Source organism: Haliotis cracherodii, unplaced genomic scaffold (assembly GCF_022045235.1).
Source record: "Haliotis cracherodii isolate W230 unplaced genomic scaffold, xgHalCrac1.p SCAF_20, whole genome shotgun sequence".
NCBI classification, from domain to species: Eukaryota; Metazoa; Mollusca; class Gastropoda; order Lepetellida; family Haliotidae; genus Haliotis; species Haliotis cracherodii.
This window is the reverse complement of record NW_027266276.1, coordinates 5,768,080-5,791,129: the sequence shown is the minus strand read 5'-3', so window position 1 is coordinate 5,791,129 and position 23,050 is coordinate 5,768,080. Positions and strand designations below refer to the sequence as shown.

At 41.8% G+C, this 23,050-nt stretch overlaps 3 protein-coding genes across 7 annotated transcripts in view; 2 read left to right on the top strand and 1 right to left on the bottom strand.

Annotated features, from left to right (window-relative positions):
* The window catches only part of LOC139470246 (POU domain, class 6, transcription factor 1-like), a 102,761-nt gene that overhangs the window by 137 nt on the left and 79,574 nt on the right, over positions 1 to 23,050 (top strand). The window lies entirely within an intron of this gene.
* Positions 14,146 to 18,599, top strand: LOC139470085 (E3 SUMO-protein ligase ZBED1-like). Its single transcript, XM_071252375.1, has one exon. The coding sequence runs from the start codon at positions 14,219 to 14,221 to the stop codon at positions 17,165 to 17,167; it is 2,949 nt and encodes a 982-aa protein (XP_071108476.1). The 5' UTR covers positions 14,146 to 14,218; the 3' UTR covers positions 17,168 to 18,599.
* Positions 19,163 to 20,224, bottom strand: LOC139470461 (uncharacterized). Its single transcript, XM_071252868.1, has 2 exons — positions 19,881 to 20,224; positions 19,163 to 19,448 (listed from the first exon to the last, which is right to left on the bottom strand). The coding sequence occupies exons 1-2, from the start codon at positions 20,222 to 20,224 to the stop codon at positions 19,163 to 19,165; spliced, it is 630 nt and encodes a 209-aa protein (XP_071108969.1).

The window sequence follows — 23,050 nt, the reverse complement described above, 5'->3', positions numbered from 1 at the left end:
CGGCGTATTTCTAGCGATGGCATTTATTTAGACGACATCGTTACCTTACCCGATTCATCTTTATTTCGCAGTTTGTCGGAAATTTTGGCAAATTTCGCTGAGGAATTTCGATTATTTGGTGAGTTGTATAAATTTTAATATCTGGCACATGTACATAAGATGGTGTAGTATTATCATAATTTATTGTGTGCGGTATTTCAACATGCTTCCTTCCGTCACATGATGACCCTTTTGGCTTGTCCGAGACAAGAAGAATACGTTTTGTCTGTGGATCCATCTTTTCGAATTTACCAGTGTGGTATACAGACAATATACACCGGCTACGTACGCATATATCACTGTTGATTGACAACTTGTTTATTTCTGACTGCGGCTAGCCGGCCATGTGCTTTTATCAATCTGACAGCAGTTTGTTTACAAGTATTATCATAATTTATTGTTAATTATTATGAAAAGTGCATCTAAATTGCAATTAGGCCATGGGATAGTAATACATTTAAGATAAATTTAAGTGACTTCGACTTGATTTTAAGTATTTTTTGTTTAATTGAAAGTTTAATTTTTATTTTTGTTAAGATGTAACTAATTTAGTAGTTTGAAATTTGTTTGAATTTTGTGTTAACATAAAAGAGAAGTTTGAAATAAAAACTAAAAACAGACTATATTCAGACTGAATGATTGATATTATCATGAATTTTATGGATGTGATATTTTATTTGTTTCAGTTAGATCTAAATAAATATATTTATTTGCAGTTCAAATGTTTAGAAGACTTTACAAGCTAAATACAGTATCGCCCTGAAAAAATGAAAATAATACAGCTTTTAAATTTTTATTTTGTTTTGAACAATCATGCACATCACAATTGTTCATTTTAAAAAGAAAAGCTGTTTATATTCCTCTTGACTATGAAATTGGCATTGTGAACATGCATACACTACAATGGCAAGAATGTAAAGGTTTTGTTAAGCATTGATAGAAATAATAGTTTTATTGACCAAAATAACCCTTAATCTATAATTTGTAGTTACTTGATTTCATGGAGAGACAAAAGGTGTCCTCATGGGGAAATCAGTTGCCTGTCTTGCCGATCTGAGTACAATGTCCCTCTTGGGTACAGTTTGTGGAGCCTATTCTCAGCAGCCCCTGTTGGGATAGAGCTAGAATATTGCTACAAGCAGATAACCACAATTGCCCACTGACAGAAAATCCCAGCGATTGTTAGGAGCAATACAATATGATTACTCATAACTTGTCATAAACCTAAAACAAGACTGTGTGTATCTGGGAAAATATCTCTTCATGTGATAGGGATTTTGTCAATTTTTCCATGTTTGTTTTAATTCTTGCCAAAGGATGAAATACATCTTGTTTTAATTGAAAATGATTCATCAGTCATGTCAATTATCTTATCTTAATCATTCAAGCCTTAAATAGTATTTGTATGCAAACTAATTATTATCACAATGTTGCAGTCTGTGCAAAAAACATTTGAGTGAAGTAGCCTGAACAGGGCTCCTGACAGCATTTTCATTAGGTTTGAGTGTTATGATATGGACGATTATTAGCTGAGCTTTCTTGGCCGAACAGAATTTTTCTGGACTGGGGCTGTGGACTAGCAGCTATAGATGCATACTGCCGTTGAAATGATTCACTGATGAAATGAGGGGTGGTGGGGTAGCCTAGTGGTAAAGCGGTTGCTCGTCATGGCGAAAGTCTGTGTTCGATTCCCTCCCCATTTCTAGTATCCCCAATCATGATATTGGTGGACTATTCCCAATAGCAGCATGAAACCTTTAAGGCTGGGACGAGTCCAAATTTACTACCTGGGTACCCGCCCCCCTCTTACCCTACCCTACCCGGGTTCCCACTGTAGGTCTCAGGAGATGTCTCAAAATGTCCGATTGGGACATTTTTTAGCATAGCCCTGGCAAAACGTATTTAGATACATGTATTAAACAATCTGGTCATGCATACACTGAAGTTGACTTAAGTTATATGTTTATTCAACCATATGAAAAGTCAGAAGGAATGGGTGCATAGTCAGAAAGAAAAGTGAACATTAATGACTTGTAGTGTAACCATAGAGTTCCAGATAATTTTAGTCATTAGACAATATATCACGTGACGAACCACGGGACCCGGTAGTCCTGTGGGTACCCGGGTCCTACTCAGTACCCACCTGACCCGGGTACACGAGTTACCCGTCCCAGCCCTAGAAACCTCACCCCCTCTCTCACTGGTGGAATGTGTGTGACAAACATTTCAGCCTGCCAGCCCAAGGTTGTCTTTTGGCACCGTTTCCATAACGTTTAGTCGGAACTACATGCGTTATTGTTTCTGGTCCACAATCACTTTGACTTGAGTGACTAGTTGCTAAAGTTGCACGTTTCTGATGTACAATGATACTTGACTTACCATATGGTACATGATACAGTAGGCATGTACCTTCGGGTGATGCATAGGTTACATTTTTCTGATACGATACAGATTGAGACCTCACTTCACTTGGTATTTTAAAAGATAGATATGAATACAAGGCATACAAGTAAGGTATACAATAGTCATTGAATGGCATCTAGAACTGATACATGTAAGGAGAATTTATGGATGTCAACTTCTTTATTATGAGGAACACAACGTTTCGGAGGATATACTTACACCTTCATCAGGTATACACCGCCTCCGAGGTCTCATGGTAGAGCGTCCGCCCGGAGAGCGGAAGGTCCGGGGTTCGATCTCCGACCGCGTCATACCAAAAGACATTAAAAGATTGTACTTGTTGTTACCCTGTCTGGCGCTCGGCATTAAGGGGCTAAAACAAGGACTGGTCGGCTTGGAGTCAGTATACTGTGTCTGAGTGGGGTATTCATGTTAAACTGCAGCATGGTATCTCAGTGAGCTAGCACTATAAATCGGCATCAGTCCGGACTAGTACAAGCAGCCACCCACACACACATACACGTGCATGCACGTTGCTATGTAAGTGCAATAATCTTTGACGCGACGTTAAACCCCATTTTCACCTCAGCTCATCAGGTATTCAATACAATAGCCTCACAAAGAAAAAAGAAATTAATTTCAAGTACATATCCTGGAAAAATCTAAAAAGTATGAAAAAGAACTGTTATGATATCCGAATATGCCGAATTTGAGGAACATTGTTCCACTGACCTGTGTTTGTGATACATATATCTGCATATAATACAGTATGCATGTGTACAGTAATATTTACAAAGAAAATGTCATTCATAGGTTGTACTTGATCATGTCCCATTTGTTGGCTCTCAGTAAATCCTGAAAGAAAATATGTAAAAGAGAAATCCTTTCATTCGATGAAATCAGTGCTTCCGGTATTCAGAGTTCAATATAAGTCAGGTCGAGTGATATTTGGGGTTCCCCATTGAAGGTTTTAAAATTAACAGGAGTGTTCTAGATTGAGATTAGTAAACTTGAAAAAGGACATGTCACATTTCCTGTGGACAACCAGTTTTACTGAATGGTTATTCTGTAGCAGAGTAGTATCTTGATTCAAATGAGTTTTACATCATCTGGCCATTTCAATGTAACAACAGTCACACATTTACAGATAATTAAATGTGCTTCTTGCCAAATTTAGCAGGTGCACTCTCTGGACAGGACACACAAATTGGCTTTGTCTGTTGCACAGATTCAATGGTCATAGAGCTGACACCTGTTTTAATTAGCAGGGGTTACACTTGTAGTGTGATGTATATGGTTTTATACAGGTGTGTGTACAGGTGTATATGTAATCATGTCGATGCGTGATACCTTCTGTCACATTATGGGCTATTTGTTTATGTTTTATGTTTTATTTTTATTTTTCACCAAAGTGCACGACTTTGAACTGACATGCCCAAATGAACAAATGAAATGCTGTTCAAAGCAGTATAATCTTTTAGTTTGAAGTTTACACGATATACGGCTTTTCCATTGGACGAGAGGTCACGACACAATTTGACGTTCATACGTTTTTCACGAGACCGTGTTCTTGAAATGATGTAAACAGTGATGGACTACTTCCACATTCCGACGTTCATACAGTTTATGCCCTCACTCTATGAAGGTTCATACTCCAATGAACTCACACAAAGTGAAAGTCAATTCTTCATTCAAACTCACTATTTTTAGCTTTGTCAAATGACTTATCGTTGTCCAAAGTACAATTGCCCTGGTTTTGTTATTGACATTATCATTGAGTAAATGACCAATTGAACTTTATTCATACTTTTGCTGAATACATCTTCAAAATAGAATATTGCCAAGTCTTTGAAAGGCATTTAGAAGTGATACACATAAGGAAGAGAATTTATGGATGTCAACTTCTTTATTATGAGGAACACAACGTTTCGGAGTATATGCTTACTCCTTCATCAGGTGAATGAATGCTATGAGGCAGAGAGCATATATATGTACACGTAACCAACTGACTAACTTTGGGGAACTTTCTGTTTTTTTTATCACTAGATTACCACCATGTCAAACTTTTGAGGTGAAAAAATGACTTTTTTCATACAAATAAACAAGACAAATTTCTGACATTCACACTTAAGACATATAGATTATTTTGGGCTTGACGCATTATTCAATGACAATTACATGAGATTACCCTAATGCAATTGTTGACCACCTGTCAGTGTGAGCACCAGGCAGGGTAAACAAAGACAGGTGGGGCCAGGTCAGGCGACCCCTGGGGTGGGGCTGTGTAGTGCTCTGTGACCACTCAACCGGAACTAGTTTTGATGTATGCGTAATCTGACAGTGAGACAATTAACACCTTGTTAGATGTCCCCTCCAGGGATGACATGTGGAGGTCAAGTGTGACATGAGTGAGTGGATGGGACGGTGGATGGTTGGGAGGGATAGATGGGATGGTGGATGGATGGTTGGGCAGTTGCATGGATGGATGGATGGATGGGAGGGTGGTTGGTTGGGATGGATGGATGGATGGATGGATGGATGGATGGGAGGGTGGTTGGGATGGATGGATGGATGGATGGGATGGTGGTTGGTTGGGATGGATGGATGGTTGCATGGATGGATGGGATGGTGGTTGGTTGGGATGGATGGTTGCATGGATGGATGGGAGGGTGGTTGGTTGGGATGGATGGATGGATGGATGGATAGATGGATGGATGGGAGGGTGGTTGGTTGGGATGGATGGATGGAAGGGAGGGTGGTTAGTTGGGATGGATGGATGTTTGCATGGATGGATGGATGGGAGGGTGGTTGGTTGGTTGGGATGGATGAATGGATGGATGGGAGGGTGGTTGGTTGGGATGGATGGATGGTTGCATGGATGGATGGATGGGAGGGTGGTTGGTTGGGATGGATGGATGGATGGTTTGGAGGGTGGTTGGTTGGGATGGATGGATGGTTGCATGGATGGATGGATGGATGGGATGGTGGTTGGTTGGGATGGATGGATGTTGCATGGATGGATGGATGGATGGATGGGAGGGTGGTTGGTTGGGATGGATGGATGGGAGGGTGGTTGGTTGGGATGGATGGATGGGAGGGTGGTTGCATGGATGGATGGATGTAAGAACATGTGAAACAAAAGATGAATGAATTGTTTATTAGATTGTCACTCATGGACTGTCACAGATCTAGCACAATTATATGCATCATTAAGATATTTTACTGATAAGGTAGACCCCCTCACTCCCCCCGGTTTTAGGGGGTCGGGGTGGTAAGCGAAAGAGTGGCATGGTGGTGAAAGGCAGGGTTGCGTCCCTCTTATTATGATGCTTGCTGACTTGGTTGATGCATGTCATCGTATCTCAGTTGCGTAGACCGATGCTTATGATGTCAATCACTGGATTGTCTGTTCCTGACTCGATTATTTACAGACCTCCGTTATATAGCCGGAATATTGCCGAGTGTGGCGGCGTTAAACAACAAACCGACCAACCTTGCTTGTGTCAGTCACCAAAGTGAGAAACGTTAGCCTGAAGTTTTTATCACACCAATAACTATTTGTCAAGAGAAGCCCAAACAATGGTTATTTACCTGTATATGAACAAACTTCAGCTGAGTCCATGTTATCTGAAGGGGACGAGAGTGGCTCAGTGATCTGAGACTGTCCAGAGTTGCTTCCCTTATGCATGCCAGGAACCTGTGGTTGTGAGTTTGAATCCTAGTTTGTCATGGTTATGTTTCTAGGTTTGTCAGCGCCATACCCATGCTTGTGGGTGTCACGAAAGTGGTAAATGTATGTGTCCAATGTCACTGTGTGCTTTCCTCCATCACAAAGGTGAGGTGAAATGGGATTTAACATTGTGTTCAAGATTTTACACTTATAGGCATCGTGATAGGTGTCTAGGGAATGTACCACTTCATTTGGTGATATGTTTCCAACAAAGTAACACCACTGTACCTAGTTGACTAGAACGAGGGTCAGGGACTAGAATGAGGGTAGAATGAGGGTTGGGGGTAGAATGAGGGTTGGGGACTAGAACGAGGGTAGAATGAGGGTTGGGGACTGGAATGAGGGTAGAATGAGGGTTGGGGACTGGAATGAGGGTAGAATGAGGGTTGGGGGTAGAATGAGGGTTGGGGACTAGAACGAGGGTTGGGGACTAGAACGAGGGTAGAATGAGGGTTGGGGACTGGAATGAGGGTAGAATGAGGGTTGGGGTAGAATGGGGGTTGGGGACTAGAACGAGGGTAGAATGAGGGTTGGGGACTGGAATGAAGGTAGAATGAGGGTTGGGGGTAGAATGAGGGTTGGGGACTAGAATGAGGGTAGAATGAGGGTTGGGGACTGGAATGAGGGTAGAATGAGGGTTGGGGGTAGAATGAGGGTTGGGGACTAGAACGAGGGTAGAATGAGGGTTGGGGACTGGAATGAGGGTAGAATGAGGGTTGGGGGTAGAATGAGGTTTGGGACTAGAATGAGGGTAGAATGAGGGTTGGGGACTAGAACGAGGGTAGAATGAGGGTTGGGGACTGGAATGAGGGTAGAATGAGGGTTGGGGGTAGAATGAGGTTTGGGACTAGAATGAGGGTAGAATGAGTGTTGGGGACTGGAATGAGGGTAGAATGAGGGTTGGGGGTAGAATGAGGGTTGGGGACTAGAACGAGGGTCGGGGACTAGAACGAGGGTCGGGGACTAGAATGAGGATCTGGAACTAGAATAAGGGTTGGGGACTGGAATGAGGGTCAGGGGCTAGAATTAGGGTTCGGGCTAGAATGAGGGTCGGGGACTAGAACGAGGGTCAGGGACTAGAATGAGGATTTGGAACTAGAATGCGGGTTAGGGGCTAGAATGAGGGTTGGGGGTAGAATGAGGGTTGAGGCTAGAATGAGGGTTGAGGCTAGATTAAGGGTCAGGGGCTAGAATGAGGGTTGGGGACTGGAATGAGGGTCAGGGGCTAGAATGAGGGTTGGGGACTGGAATGAGGGTCAGGAACTAGATTAAGGGTCAGGGGCTAGAATGAGGGTTGGGGACTGGAATGAGGGTCAGGGGCTAGAATGAGGGTTGGGGACTGGAATGAGGGTCAGGAACTAGATTGAGGGTCAGGAACTAGAATGAGGGTCAGGAACTAGATTGAGGGTCAGGGGCTAGAATGAGGGTTGGGGATCTAGAATGAGGGTCAGGAACTAGATTGAGGGTCAGGGGCTAGAATGAGGGTTGGGGGTAGAATGAGGGTCGGGGACTAGAATGAGGGTGAGGAACTAGAATGAGGGTCGGGGACTAGAATGAGGGTCAGGGGCTAGAATGAGGGTCAGGAACTAGAATGAGGGTCAGGTGGCGGCTGCTGAGTGTGAGCTGGTTGATTGTGCCACACTGCTTTGAACTGCTCCTGCTATCAGGAGCTGGTTTGTCGGGTCCAGACTGGAATAGTTATTGGTTGTTGTGATCTAGGTGTAATGTTGCTCTGATGTAAAACCACATTCAGTCAAAGATGTATCATGAATAAAACTCCTCCAGAAGTCAGGTAAAAAATGTTGGGTGAAAATTATGTATGATTTGTACTGGAAAGAAAATGGCACATTTGAGTCAAAGACACACGTTCAGGAAGAAAGATCCTGCCATTTTGAAAAAAAAAAATGCATAAAAAATAACAAAGAATATAAATTTAATAATACAGACAGCAATGTGTAGGCATGTGACTTGTGCTTTGATGGTTTTTATTCTATCATGATTGAAAAAAATAATCTTGTCTTGAGTTCAAGATTTTTTTTGACAGCAAGAGTCTATGTTGCATCCAGACACCAGAGACTGATGCTTATTCATGCCACTGTTGGTCAATAGCCCACAGCATTCAGGGTTCCTGTATGTCATTAAAGTCATCTTTCACTCAGATACAACACCTTCTTGTGTTAAGATCTGAGGACGCCTCCACAGAAGGTGGCGTCAGGTGACCAACCCTCAACTGCCCAATCTAAATAAAGGATGCTTGTTTTCTTGAGCCAAACAAATGTCAGCTTTCTAAAAGATTCAGCTTAATTTCTTTGCTGCCTCAATACAGGAATTTTGATCTCAGCAACTGCCTCAGAACACTAAGATACCCTAGATTTACCTCCATTTGATGCCGTTGCGCTCAGAAATGACAGGATGTACGACACATCCACAACACCATTTTAGTGTGGCTTTAAAGTTGTATGTCTGATTATGTTTATTTTCAAAATACAGACATGAGATGCTTGTCTAAATGCTTAGCCAACATGTACTGAAAATTTAGAAGACTCAACACTGACTGGTTTAGAAGAAAGTTCACCTGACGCGACCGCTTGTGTAGGTGTCCTCGGATCTTAACTCAGTGGGGTATTGTATCAGAGTACAAGATCTGACATCAGTGAGATTGTCAGGGTTCAAAATTCCATGCATTTGGGCGCTGATGTCACTGTTATTGAAGCTGCATTTACTAATCAAAGTTTTTACATCCAAATACCATGTAATAGTTTGTTTGTTGTTTTACGCCGCACTCAGCAGTATTCCAGCTATATGACGGCGGTCTGTAAATAATCGAGTCTAGAACAGACAATCCAGTGATTTACATCATGAACATCGATCCATGCAATTGGGATCGATGACAGGCATCAACCAAGTCAGCGAGTCTGACCACCCGATCCCGTTAGTCGCCTTTTACGACAAGCATAGTCGCCTTTTACGGCAAGCATGTGTTGCTGAAGGCCTATTCTACCCCGGATCTATAATGAATATTATTATTTATGTGAAGCCAACAAAAAAGCGAAAACACCAAGACGTATTAGTGTGTTATATCCAGACATATATTATTCTCAAAGCAAATGATTTTTTGGCACAATGTAATTCTGAAGGGCACACCTAGACATCGTTGTGGCTCCCCAACATTGAAAAAACATTAATTTCTAACATGCCCATTCGTGGGGGCTTATTCCACAGTGGGTGTCCTAACTGGTTCCCATGAACATTTCCCCATGGGTATTTCATGGCAGAATGGGCCTCCAGTACCACATTAGGGCTAGAAAGGAATATTCTTCCACGAGTGCCTCAGGGCATTCGTAAAGATGAAGCTTCATTTTGGAATTTAACTGTGTCAACAGAAAGACTACATTTGATCAATGAAACTCATTGGTTAACTAGTTGTCTTTATTCTTGCAGTCAATATTGTGTTACCCTCCATGGGCGGATACAGCTTTTTTGAAAAGGGGGGTGCACAATTAAGATCTATTTATTGTCTTTGGTGGTAATTTATAAGCGGGGGCACGGGTGGCCCAGTCGTCTAAGGTGCTGCGATTCGCTGTGCAGAGTTGCGTCCCTTGGGCATGCCAGAAACTTATGATTGTGGGTTTGAATCCCGGTTTGCACCAATTATGTTTCTAGGTTTGTCAGCACCATACCCGTGCTCGTGGGTTTCACCAAAGTGGTAAACGTCTTGAGACCTGCATCACTTCGGCCTTTCCTCCCACATTAAGCTGACACGCGGGGATATAACTGGAATGATGTTAAAAGTGGCGTTAAACCCCGTGAACAAGCAGGTTGGAAGTGGTCTTCACCAACCCATGCTTGTTGTAAGGCGTGACTAACAGGATTGGGTGGTCAGACTAGCTGATTTGGTTGATGCATAACATCGATGCACATGATGTCAATCACTGGATTGTCTTAGACTGCCGTCATATAGCTGGAATATTGATGATGGCCATGTTATGTTGACCCAGTGTGCTAAAGAGTGTAACTCTGTGGTGTGGAGTTGCTTCCCTTAGCTATGCCAGGATCAGCTGATGATGACCACACAATCAGATTTGCTGTTGTTCAAAGCATTGTTAAACCCAACTTGCTCACTCCTGGATAGGTAATTTGGCATAAACGTCCATGTTGCAAAATCAGCAAGGCATCTACAACAATGGCTGCAGGAGACGGGGATGAATGTAGTGTAATATCACATGAATCATAAACACATACTGATACCAGGCCCACAGAATTACGTTGTTCCAGAACATTTGTAATGATGTGGCATTCGTGTGTATTGAATATTCTTTAGCCTGTGTAATAAAACAGGTCACGTTTAGCTAGGATTCCATGAGTTATAGGTCACGTTCAGCTAGGATTCCATCAAACATAGGTCACATCAGCTAGGATTCCATCAAATATAGGTCACGTTCAGCTAGGATTCCATCAAATATAGGTCACATCAGCTAGGATTCCATCAAATATAGGTCACGTTCAGCTAGGATTCCATCAAATATAGGTCACATCAGCTAGGATTCCATCAAATATAGGTCACTTCAGCTAGGATTCCATCAAAAATTGTTCACGTTCACCTAGGATCCCATCAAATATAGGTCACGTTCATCTAGGATATACCATCCAATATAGGTCACATCAGCTAGGATTCCATCAAATATAGGTCACATCAGCTAGGATTCCATCAAAAATTGTTCACGTTCACCTAGGATTCCATCAAATATAGGTCACGTTCATCTAGGATATACCATCCAATATAGGTCACATCAGCTAGGATTCCATCAAATATAGGTCTCGTTCAGCTAGGATTCCATCAAATATAGGTCACATCAGCTAGGATTCCATCAAATATAGGTCACGTTCAGCTAGGATTCCATCAAATGTAGGTCACATTCAAATATAGGCCATGTTAACCTGGGATACGATCAAATATAGGCCATGTTAACCTGGGATACGATCAAATATAGGCCATGTTAACCTGGGATACGATCAAATATAGGTTACATTCACGCTGTTTTATGAATGAAATACTGTTTCAAGCGATTTCAGATTAGGAAAGAAGAATAGTCATCTGTCTCACTTCCCCTGAACCATATAATCTTCTCTTCCACCCAGTCCTTACTGTAATGGAAAATCTCTAAATGAAGCAAGTCTAGATTTTCAAGCATCTAGATGTAGAGGATATATTTTCAGAGACTAAGTGTTAGTCTACCAGCTCAGTTGAGGTAACTGGTCTTCAGAAATCCTGATGCCTTAAGGTATCTTTTATATTTTGATGAGATCATATTGTAATTTTCATTTATGAAACAAAACATTAATCTCAAGCCTGATACACATTCTTTTATTACATTTTTTAATTTGTCTCCTTGTGAAGTTGCCTTGGCTCCTAACATGTTGCTTTGGCAATCAGGAAAATAGCATCAGAAAAAATATGATCTTCAGAAGGTCAAAGTGGTGACTTTCAATTACCGTATTTTCTTGAGTATAGTGCGCACCCATGTATAATGCGCACCCCCCTCTAGCGGGTTCAATATTTTGGAAAAAATGAAATTTGAATATTATGCGCAGAAAAAATTTACACTGTACCCTTTCAGCAAAGTCCGGCAAACGAACGGGTGCTGAGAAACTTCGTCAGTACAAATTCGAAATTTGAGATAAAAAATCACCAGACATGTTTATTTACTGTTTAAATAGTATTGATTGTTCTGCTAGGCATTGTTTTATATCTAGGGATTAAGATTACCTTGTGTATTTTCTCGTAAACTAAGCCGGAAACAGCAATCAGCTGTACACACGTTTTCTTGGAATCGACCGGTGATTCGGTCAAGACACACCCAATGATATATTCTTTATAGGATTTTTAATGCAAGGATCGGCAACTATTGTATCTGAAACTAATTATTTATAAACTATTTATCAGGAATAATATATTCCATTATTTTCTTAATTATATGCAGCCTTTACTAAACATATTTAAAATAATAATAACCCTAAGCGAAGCAGCTGATCGCTGGTCCCGGGTATTATTTTTTACATGGAACATGTCTGACCAGTCACCGTCAAGGCTCACGCGCACGGGATCACGTGAGCGCGAGAATTTCATGTTGACATAGAATCGTCAAACAAAAACAAATATGAGTTTTAACGAGTCAAAGTATGTCATTTATGATATATGTATCCATTCTCTGTCAACTAAAGTTCGTTTCAAGGCGTCAATAGCGGTATTCTGACCGTGTTTGCTGCAATAACGGTGAGTTGTGCGATCTTCCGATCGCTTCACACACGATTTCGCCGAAATTAATAAAAACAATATTATAAGGAATTTTGAATAAAATTAATAAAGTAAGTTACAAACATAAGTCCAGAAATACAAAGAACACTTTTTATAGACAGACAGTGTAATTACATAATTATTTTGTGTACTTCATTATGGATTTCTGGCATGGTATTTCCATGGGGGGAAAAAAACATCCAAACTCATAATTCGTGTATAATGCGCACCCCCTTCTACACAGCTGTGTTTTTTCGAAAAAAAAGTGCGCACTATACTCAAGAAAATACGGTAGCTTTAAATGACTTGTAAACTTGTGTGCCCTAAATATATACAATTACTGGCATTATTCTCTGTCTCATATACAGGTCTACCATTACAGTTTTATTAATTTTTCAAGCAAATGTGAATTAACATCGAGAAACACAACGCCCAAAACCATTTTGTAGTTAATTTGGTCATAAATAGTCATTGTTTGTACTGTTTCTGTTACTGAGTTGCCTGACCTTGTTACTATGGAAACCTCACCTTCAGTGTACACCTCCCAGATTGTTTACCCTAGATCATTACGTGTTGGTCACCTAAAGAATGTTGATGAACATCATCTAACTGTAAATGTTCTGTGATGGATGGAGATGATTAACACTGATAACACTAGGTGTATTTTAAGAAATAATGCGCACCCTTTACTGCTTTCATCCCAGGAGGGCTGTTGGGTGGCCTTGTGGGTACAGTTCTCACTTGTCATGCTGAAGGTCCAGGCTCTATTGCCCAGATAGGTACAATGTCACTCACTCGCTCACTCACTCACCCAAACTCACTCACTCAATCACTCACCCAAACTCACTCACTCAATCACTCACCCAAACTCACTCACCCAAACTCACTCACCCAAACTCACTAACTCACCCAAACTCACTCACTCACTCACTCAGCCAAACCACCCACTCAGCCCACTCACTCACTCACTCACTCACGCACCCACTCAGCCCACTCACTCACTCACTCACTCACTGTGTGCATCACCATGTACTTTGTCGTTTTGCAGTTATCAGTCTGTATTTAGAAATTTATTGACTGAAAATATTTTCATGAGTTAAAGTATTAATTGTGTGACAAGCTATATGTTGTTTGGTATTGATATAAACATACAAAATTATACTTGTTTGGGAAATGCCAAGATTTGTCAAATTAAATTACACTGCATTTTCCCACTACTTTGGAAAATAAAAAAAAAAAATATTATGATTTTGTTGGTAAAGAAATATTTAAATAATGAAATATACTTAATTTCCATTAATAATGCTTGGTTTGTAAAGAAATTGAATAAGAATGACTAAAGAACTCCTTTAAATAGTTTATAACATGGGATAATTGATTCCTAACTAATGATAGCTTTATGTTTGAATTAATTGCCTTAAAAAACAAAGAAAAAACAGTCCAACAACTTGACAGATAACATCCTACAGATCAAGTTTTGAAAGTAGTCCCGTCATCAAGATACTCGCTCTACTGTGATCAGGCAGTCAGTGTGTGGCTTAGGCAGTTCTAAAAATAACTTGACCTCATTCTCGATGCATCGACTGGCTTCTGCAGTGAGCTGAGTGCTGATAGCAAGCAACAATGTGGATCAATGCACTACTAAATTTAGCAGCTATGCCACTTAGTTGACGCCATTTTGAAGGTGACTAGAAGTATTCAATCAACATTGACTACAGTCTCAGGTAGGAGTTAGGCCTGGGAAAGTCAGAATGGAGGAACCCCCTGGTTGTGAGAGACACAATGGAATGCTGTTGAAAAGTTTTTGGGGTCGCTCCATTAGTCATGTCTGGGATTACTTCAAGTTCGAGGTCACAGAGTCGGGTATGAGATATGTGGATAAAAAGTCTATGTATTGTATGCTATGTGGCCTCAAAATGAGGTACTGTGGAAATACAACCAATATGTCCAACCACCTTGACAGGAAGCACCCCGGTGTGAGAAATCAGACACCAAGCAGGTCAGTGGTTTACATCGATGCAGCAGACAGTGGAGTTATTAAACAAGAAGAAGGTGAAAATGTCATCGTCAACAACTTTGTTAGTGAATATGGAAATGTTTCATCCTCGGCGACGGGAAATTTTGGAGGAGCAAGATTTGATGGTGAAGAAAAGCCTTCTGATGGGATAAGAATTTTGAAAAGTTTTTGGCAAGAAGGTGCAGATGATGTGTGGGAGTATTTTAAGTTTGAGGTGGACGATGAAGGGAATTATATGGACGTGGAGGTGGTCTACTGCACGCTGTGTGACTGCAGGCTGGAGTTTAAGGAGGACACAGCTAACTTGCACGTGCACATCATCGATGAGCATCCTGGTGTCAGACACGTCAATCCCTCCATGCTAGAGGATGAGAGTTTGATGACCACAGAGCAGAAACAGGATCTGGTGAAACGATTGGCTGAAAAATGTCGGAGGGAGATCTGTGCCAAGACGGATTTAAAAGCAAATAATGAGGAATCGAAGAACTCCTCTGTGAAGAAATATTTTCGCAAGTTCTGGGGACATGCTACAAGCAATGTCTGGGAACACTTTAGGTTTGAAGCTGATAGGGATGGCAACTACATCGACAGAACTATCATGTACTGCATGCTGTGCAACACACAGCTGAGATACTGTCACAACACAACCAACATGGCCTACCATTTGGAGAAGCGGCATCAGATTCAAAAGAAGCCTTTCCTCAATGTGAAATATTTTAATTTGTCGGCTGTGTCGGATCAAAAAAGCAATGTGAAGAAAGGGGCGGAGAGGAAAATAGGTTCTGTTTGCGTGAAGAAAACGCCTGTCTATGCTGAGACCTTCATGCGGAACCAGAGCGAAGGGGAAGTAATCTTCGAACCGCCTTCTTTTTATCGGGCATTCTGGGGTAATGCTACTAGCCCTGTGTGGGAGCACTTTAAATTTGAAGTTGACAGTCGTGGAAATTATTTGGACAAAACGTCGGCGTACTGCACTCTGTGTGGACTGAAGATGAAGTATTTTCAAAACACTTCCAATCTGTCACAGCATTTGAAGCGTAAGCATGTAGAGGAGTGTTTTTCTTCAGCTCTCCAAGCAGACATGAGTGACAGTAATGCCTCCACATCGTCCAAACCAACATCGAACCAAGCAAAGCAAGAGGACATCACACAAGCAATTGCCAAACATTTCATTGCTGATTTGAAACCCCTACGCGATATTGAGTCGCCCAGTTTTCGTGAAATGTGCATGGTGATGTGTGCTGACTATTCCCTGCCAGACAGGGAGAGGTTTGTGGAGGAAGTCCTGGCGCCTATGTATCACAGTAAAGTTTCAAAAGTTGTGAAAGAAGTGTCTCAGGCAGTTAAGCACTGTCTTACGACCGAAATATGGCGATCAGACTGTGGGGAATACCATTTGACGGTGATGGTGAATTATATCAATGATACATGGGCATTTCAGACTGAAATGATTAAGACTTTCCCAATCAATACAGAAACTACCCCCAAGGATCTATCAAACAACTTGTTGAAAATTTCAGAAGACTGGAACCTCAAGGATCCGATGGTGGTGACGGATGGCAGTCCCATGTTGGCAGAGGCCGTGTCCAGCACGCGGGACTGGCCAAGTGTCTGTGGATTGAATCATACTGTGGCTGTAGCGGTACACAAATCATTCTCATTTCCGGCTGTACACAAGATTTTATCAAAAGTGAGGAACTTGTTCTCACAAATAAAGAAGGTGGCTCAATCTGTTGATATCAAGCAGAAACAGAACTCGTTGAATTTACCAGAAAAGGATGTATGCAGAGAATTTGATGATCAGTGGTGTTCAAGCATAGAGATGCTGCAACTGTATGTGGAACAGGAACCTCTCCTGAAGGCTGTTGTGGGGGAATGCAGCCTCCACCAGGACCTTCCACTGTCGGAAGTCTCACTGAAGCACCTGGAGAAGCTGGTGGAGATTCTAGTGGTGTTCAACACCGCAGTGGCCTACCTGTCCCCAGACAAGGGGCACACGCTGTCTGTCATCCTGCCCATTGTGATCAAGCTGAAGGGCAGTCTGCATCACGCCCCTGATGATGTGGAGTTTGTGAAGAGTGTGAAGGCCATTATGGCCCAAGTCATCGATGATAGCTACGGCGCCACAACTATCCAGGATCAGATGAAAGTCGCCTCTGCTCTGGACCCAAGAATGAAAAAACTTGCTTTTCTCTCTGCAACTGAAAGAGAGCACATTTGGCGAAGAATATCCAAGGAAACAAGTGACCTGGCAGACACAAATGTTGTAGTGAAAACAGAGATCGATGACGGATCGTATGGAGATTCCACTGTAGGCGCAGAACCACCAGCCAAAGTTCCACGGGCGGATGTGTCAATTTCTGATTGGTTGGGAGATATTGTGAGGGTAAAAAGTTTGTTGAGTGTAGGTCAACAGATTGAAAATGAGCTCAAACTGTTTCACTCGGAGCCAGACATATCGTTTGATGACAGCCCGATTCATTGGTGGCAGAGGAGATATCGCACATACCCCCTTCTTTCCACCCTTGCAAAGCGTTACATGTGCATACCGGCGATAAGTGGGGAGTGCGAACTGAAACGGTCGGACATCCGATGTAGAAGAGCGAGATTAGACTCTGAAACCTTGGACATGCAGCTGTTTCTGAACCACAGTAGTAACCATGGTAACCATGGCAGCACTTGAAACATCCAATAGTAACTGAATGATCTGCCCTTGAGTAAGTGAGTGAGTGGGTTGGGTTTAACGCCGCGTTGAACACTATTCAGTTATATCGCGGCATGTCAGCTTAATGTGGGAGGAAAGCCCAAAGTGATGCTTTACGTTTCCCACTTAGGTGAAATCCACAAGCACGGGTATGGTGCTGACAAACCTTGAATCATAACCGTGTCGAATTTGGATTCAAACATGCCCTTGAGGTGCTGGTGGGGTGGCCTGATTATGTTTCTCGGTTTGTCAGCACCACACATGTGTTCATAGGTGTCACCGATGTGGTTAGAACTGGTCTTCAGCAACCCGTGCTTGACGACTGGTCAGGCCATCACCAATCTGGTAACCATCTAAGACCTGCACTTCTTTCAGCTTTCCACTCACATAAAGCTGATATACCATGATATAACCACAACAACTGAAAGTCTGTTTAAAGCATTACTAAATCCAACTTGCTCACTCATATTTCTTCATTAAGATGTGAATGTCAGACTCATGGGTACTCCTTGTTTGTGTTTTACTCAGATCAGCAGCTTTTATGAATGAAATAGTTTTTCTTCAAAGGAAAAATATCAAATGGAATAGTCAATCTGGCAGTATACTTTTTTGGACTATGTTTTAGTGGTCGGTCTGGTTATTAATCGTATTACCCCTTGTTAGAATTAGGCTTCAACAACCCATGCTGGTTGTAAAAGGCGACAAACAGATCAAGTACAAATATACATGATTAAAATATTTTACTGATAAGGTAACATCATTGTAGACCCCATTTTAAGTGGTTGGGGGTGATGGGGGGAAAAGGGAGCTTGGTGATGAAAGGCAGGGTTGCGTCCCTTTGGCGTGCCAGGATCCTATAATCATGGGTTTGAATTCATGATTTGTCTTATTATGATGCTTGCTGACTTGGTTGATGCATGTCATCATATCCCAAATGTGTGGATCAATGCTCATGATGTCAATCATTGCATTGTCTGGTCCAGGCTCAATTATTTACAGCATTCTCTCAGTGAGTGCAACAAACAAAATATTCTCTCAGTGAGTGCAACAAACAAAATATAATCATGTTATGTTATTAATTCATATTGCCTCAGTTTAATCCTCACTCCTGCATCTAAACCTTGTGATGTAAGATTTGTGGAACAAGAAATAACATTGGTCCAGCCCGGTGTGCCTTCAGATAGGCAGTGGATCATCATTGTAAGAACATGCAATTATTGTCTACAAGCATCTTTGTTGGACTCTAATGGATTCGTTTTGAACTCTCAGCCAGCTGGCTATTGGTGTTATCAGATGCTGAGAGTCAGGGTGGAGGCTCATGTGAGGATCAAACAGATGAAGCAGACCGATGTCAGACAATGTTGTGACACTACACACAGTAGTCAAAAGTGACTAGAATTACCTTTGAAATCCCAAGTTTTAGTGAATAAATGTTGACTTTTTGTTCTGAGTAAGTGTGCTTTGTTTCTATGTTATATATACACACAGCCTTCACATTTTGAAGTTGGTCATGATGTTTTTGATGTGATGAATTCTCTTCATAGATCCAAGTGCAAGTCTGGAATGCATGGTTTACCTGTGTCAAATCTGAACCTTAATGTAATAGGATAGCACATGCAGTGCTAATAAAGTTAAACTGAACTCTAGCTTGGCTGTACTAAATCCTGCTTGGTACTGAACACCTACTTCGTTGAATGAACACCTACTTCATTGACTGAACACCCACTTGGTCATCCTGAACACCCACTTGGTCATACTGAACACCCACTTAGTCATACTGAACACCCACTTTGTCATACTGAACACCCACTTGGTTGTACTGAACACCCACTTGGTCATACTGAACACCCACTTGGTCATACTGAACACCCACTTTGTCGTACTAAACACCCACTTGGTCGTACTGAACACCCACCTGGTCATACTGAACACCCACTTGGTTGTACTGAACACCCACTTGGTCATCCTGAACACCTACTTAGTCATACTAAACACCCACTTTGTCGTACAGAACACCCTCTTGGTCATACAGAACACCAACTTTGTCGTACTGAACACCCATTTGGTCGTACAGAACACCCACTTGGTCATACTGAACACCCACTTGGTCTTACTGAACAACCACTTGGTCGTACTGAACACCCACTTGGTCATACAGAACACCCACTTGGTCATATAGAACACCCACTTGGTCATACTGAACACCCACTTGGTCATACTGAACACCCACTTGGTCGTACTGAACAACCACTTGGTCGTACTGAACACCCATTTGGTCATACAGAACATCCACTTGGTCATACTGAACACCCACTTGGTCATACTGAACACTTACTCGGTCATACTGAACACCCACTTGGTCGTACAGAACACCCACTTGGTCATACTGAACACCCAATTGGTTGTACTGAACACTCACTTGGACATACTGAACACCCACTTGGTCGTACTGAACACCAACTTGGTCATACTGAACACCCACTTGGTCATACTGAACACTCACTTGGACATACTGAACACCCACTTGGTCGTACTGAACAACCACTTGGTCGTACTGAACACCCACTTGGTTGTACTGAACACCCACTTGGTCATCCTGAACACCTACTTAGTCATACTAAACACCCACTTTGTCGTACAGAACACCCACTTGGTCATACAGAACACCCACTTTGTCGTACTGAACACTCACTTGGTCGTACAGAACACCCACTTGGTCATACTGAACACCCACTTGGTCTTACTGAACAACCACTTGGTCGTACTGAACACCCACTTGGTCATACAGAACACCCACTTGGTCATATAGAACACCCACTTGGTCACACTGAACACCCACTTGGTCATACTGAACACCCACTTGGTCGTACTGAACAACCACTTGGTCGTACTGAACACCCATTTGGTCATACAGAACATCCACTTGGTCATACTGAACACCCACTTGGTCATACTGAACACCCACTTGGTCGTACAGAACACCCACTTGGTCATACAGAACACCCACTTGGTCATACTGAACACCCACTTGGTCATACTGAAACCTATTGCAGTAATATTCATCTGGTAGAAATGCATGTTATTCTGACAGAACCGTGGAAAAAAATGTTTAATGTGTGTACATGTAGGTAATTCCTTGTTTGTGAAAGAATGGCAAGTACGAAAGAATTTAGTTATCAAACACCTTTCGCTTTGCTGTGATGGCTGTCAGTCATCCCTGGTTGCATCCCTTGGGAGTACCAGGATCCTGTGATCATGAATTCCAGTCCCTGATTGCCCCTGATCATGATTCTTGGTTTGTCAGCACCATGGGTCTGACCTCAGTGGTGAAACTCCAAGACCCGCATCGCTTGATGTGCTTGTGGTGCGACTGAAAGACTTGCTCACTCCTTTAATCCGTTGTGGGCCAGTGGGAGTTGTACATGGTTCGTAATAACATGAACTCTATCCCCCTACAGGCAATCCCAGAAGTGATGCTGCAGGTTACGATCGATTATGTTACTGCATATTATTACTGAACCATGGTCATATGTTTGTTTCCAGACAAAATACACTGCATCAGTAGTGATTCAGAGGGTTTGATATTGAGAGATTACAAGATATTGACCAGATTGTACATAATATTCAGAATTCCTAAATGAAAGAAAAACTGCCATTTGGTATAACAAAAGCTCTCTTGTTCACCCACTCAACCAGTTTTGGTGAGTCTTATTTAAAAAACAAACAAGTAAGATTGATTGTTAGAATAAACTGCCCAAGAAAGAATGAAAGTATTTGTTCATCAACAGATTTTAACTGAAATTACAGGCACTAGTTTTCAACTCTTTGTTCATGTGTGACTTTGAGTGAGTGATTGAGTATTGTTAGAAGACACATACAGCAATGTTCCAGCCATATCAGGTTTGCTGGTACATGTATTAGGTCTTGGTCAGACAGTGGTTGAGAGTATGAGCAGGATTGGGTACAACATTGTGCCCAACTGATCCACATTTTGACACACTGTGGCTATTCTGCCCTGAATCCCCACAGTTACATTGTGGCTTGGATTTGTTCATGTTTGTTTGTTTGTTTGTTTGTTGTTGAACACTGCACTCAGAAGCATTCAAGCTATATGACGGCGGTCTGCGAAGAATAGAGTCTGGACCAGACAATCCAGTGATTGCCATCAGGAGCATCCACGTAACTGGGGTACGAGATGGGTTCCTTTAACACTGTAGCTTTAAGAAGGAATAATCTTTGGATGTTTTATAGTCTCCCAAACTACTTTTACTACTTTTATCTCCTTAATAAATATCCTGGTTTGAGTTGATTTCTTTTGTTTTACAATTTGAAATTGAAGAACGAAATTAAGAAAATTGAATCGAATTCCTACAACTCATTTTTATGAAGTTATGTTTCATGTGAAGCAGACATTAACTTGAACCAGTTGTAAGACATAATCACGTTTATCTGTGGTTTGTCTGTATAAATGTCCAAAAGAGGACTCCGGCCGCGAGAATTCACACATTCATGTGGTCATGTGACCTGCAGAAAATTACTGATGTAAATAGACTCTGAGATTGGGAATGCTCGAGAGACTGCCGTACCATTATGTCTGCGAACATTCACTGTTGCTATGATGCGGGGTCGTTTGGTTGCCCCACAGAGACGAATATTGATCGTCAGGAGTCACCCAAGTCTATATCTTCCTGCCAACTCACTCAGCCGTGAGGGCTGGTTCGGTCTGGCAGAGAACGCTGTTGATTGCAAACAGAATTGCCATGCAGGGTTTTAAAGGTACTCAACCTGATTTCAATTCAAAGAAAATGTGTCCATTTGATGACTAATGGTGGAATTGAACTCGGGCTCAGCGATCTCTGCTTCGGTGTGAAGATATTTCAGGGAAACAGCCAGGGTCAAATTTATGTGTCTGGTTAGGTTGAAAAAGTATAATGTCAGATTCATTAGCAATAGATGCTGGTCAGGAGATAACCAATGATTAACCAGTACAAAGTTTCTGGACGTAAAAATATTTTCACTCCTGATTTCTCGATGACCATTTATACAATACTTTATGTGTAAAGGTCACATGGATGCCTTATGGGGCCTTGGGGCCATAGTTTTGGTATCGCTGATGTTAAAAAATTTCAACATTTTTTTACAATCAATCTGTAGAAGTCTGTCTTACTTCACTTGTGCATGACAATGGTTTAGGATCTATACTGAAATGTGGCATCCTAATAGAAAAAAGAAGTTGTCATCCATAAAACATCTTGATAGTTGATGTATGCAGATGGAATTTTTTAGGAATCCTTCAGAATCCTTTGAAATGTCGCATCATAATAGAATAAAGAAATTGTCATCCATCCATAAAACATCTTGATTGTTGAAGTATGCAGATGGAGTTTTTTAGGAATCCTTCAGCGATTGGAGCCTGAATAGAAACCATGTTTGAAAAGCAATGTAAAAGGTTGGAAAACATACAGAAACAAAAAGATATTTGTGGCACACACTCAAACACGCACCCAGCCACACACCAACACAGTTGATGGTACAGGTATTTTTGTTTCAGTTTTAACAGAAATCATTGTCAAGGAAGGACACACCATGTTCTAGGACTGCCTCAGTGGTCTTGTAGGAGAGTGTTCGTCCGGAGAGCAGATGGTCTGGGGTTCGATCCCTGGCCGTGTCATACCAACAGACGTTAAACGATGGTCCATGTTGTTACTCTGTCTGGCATTAAGGGGCTAAAACAAAGACTGGTTGGCTCGGAGTCAGTATACTGTGTCTGAGTGGGGTATTCATATTAAACTGCAGCTTGGTATCTCATTGGTCTAGCATGTCACTATATAAGTGCAAAAATCTTGGACGCGACATTAAACT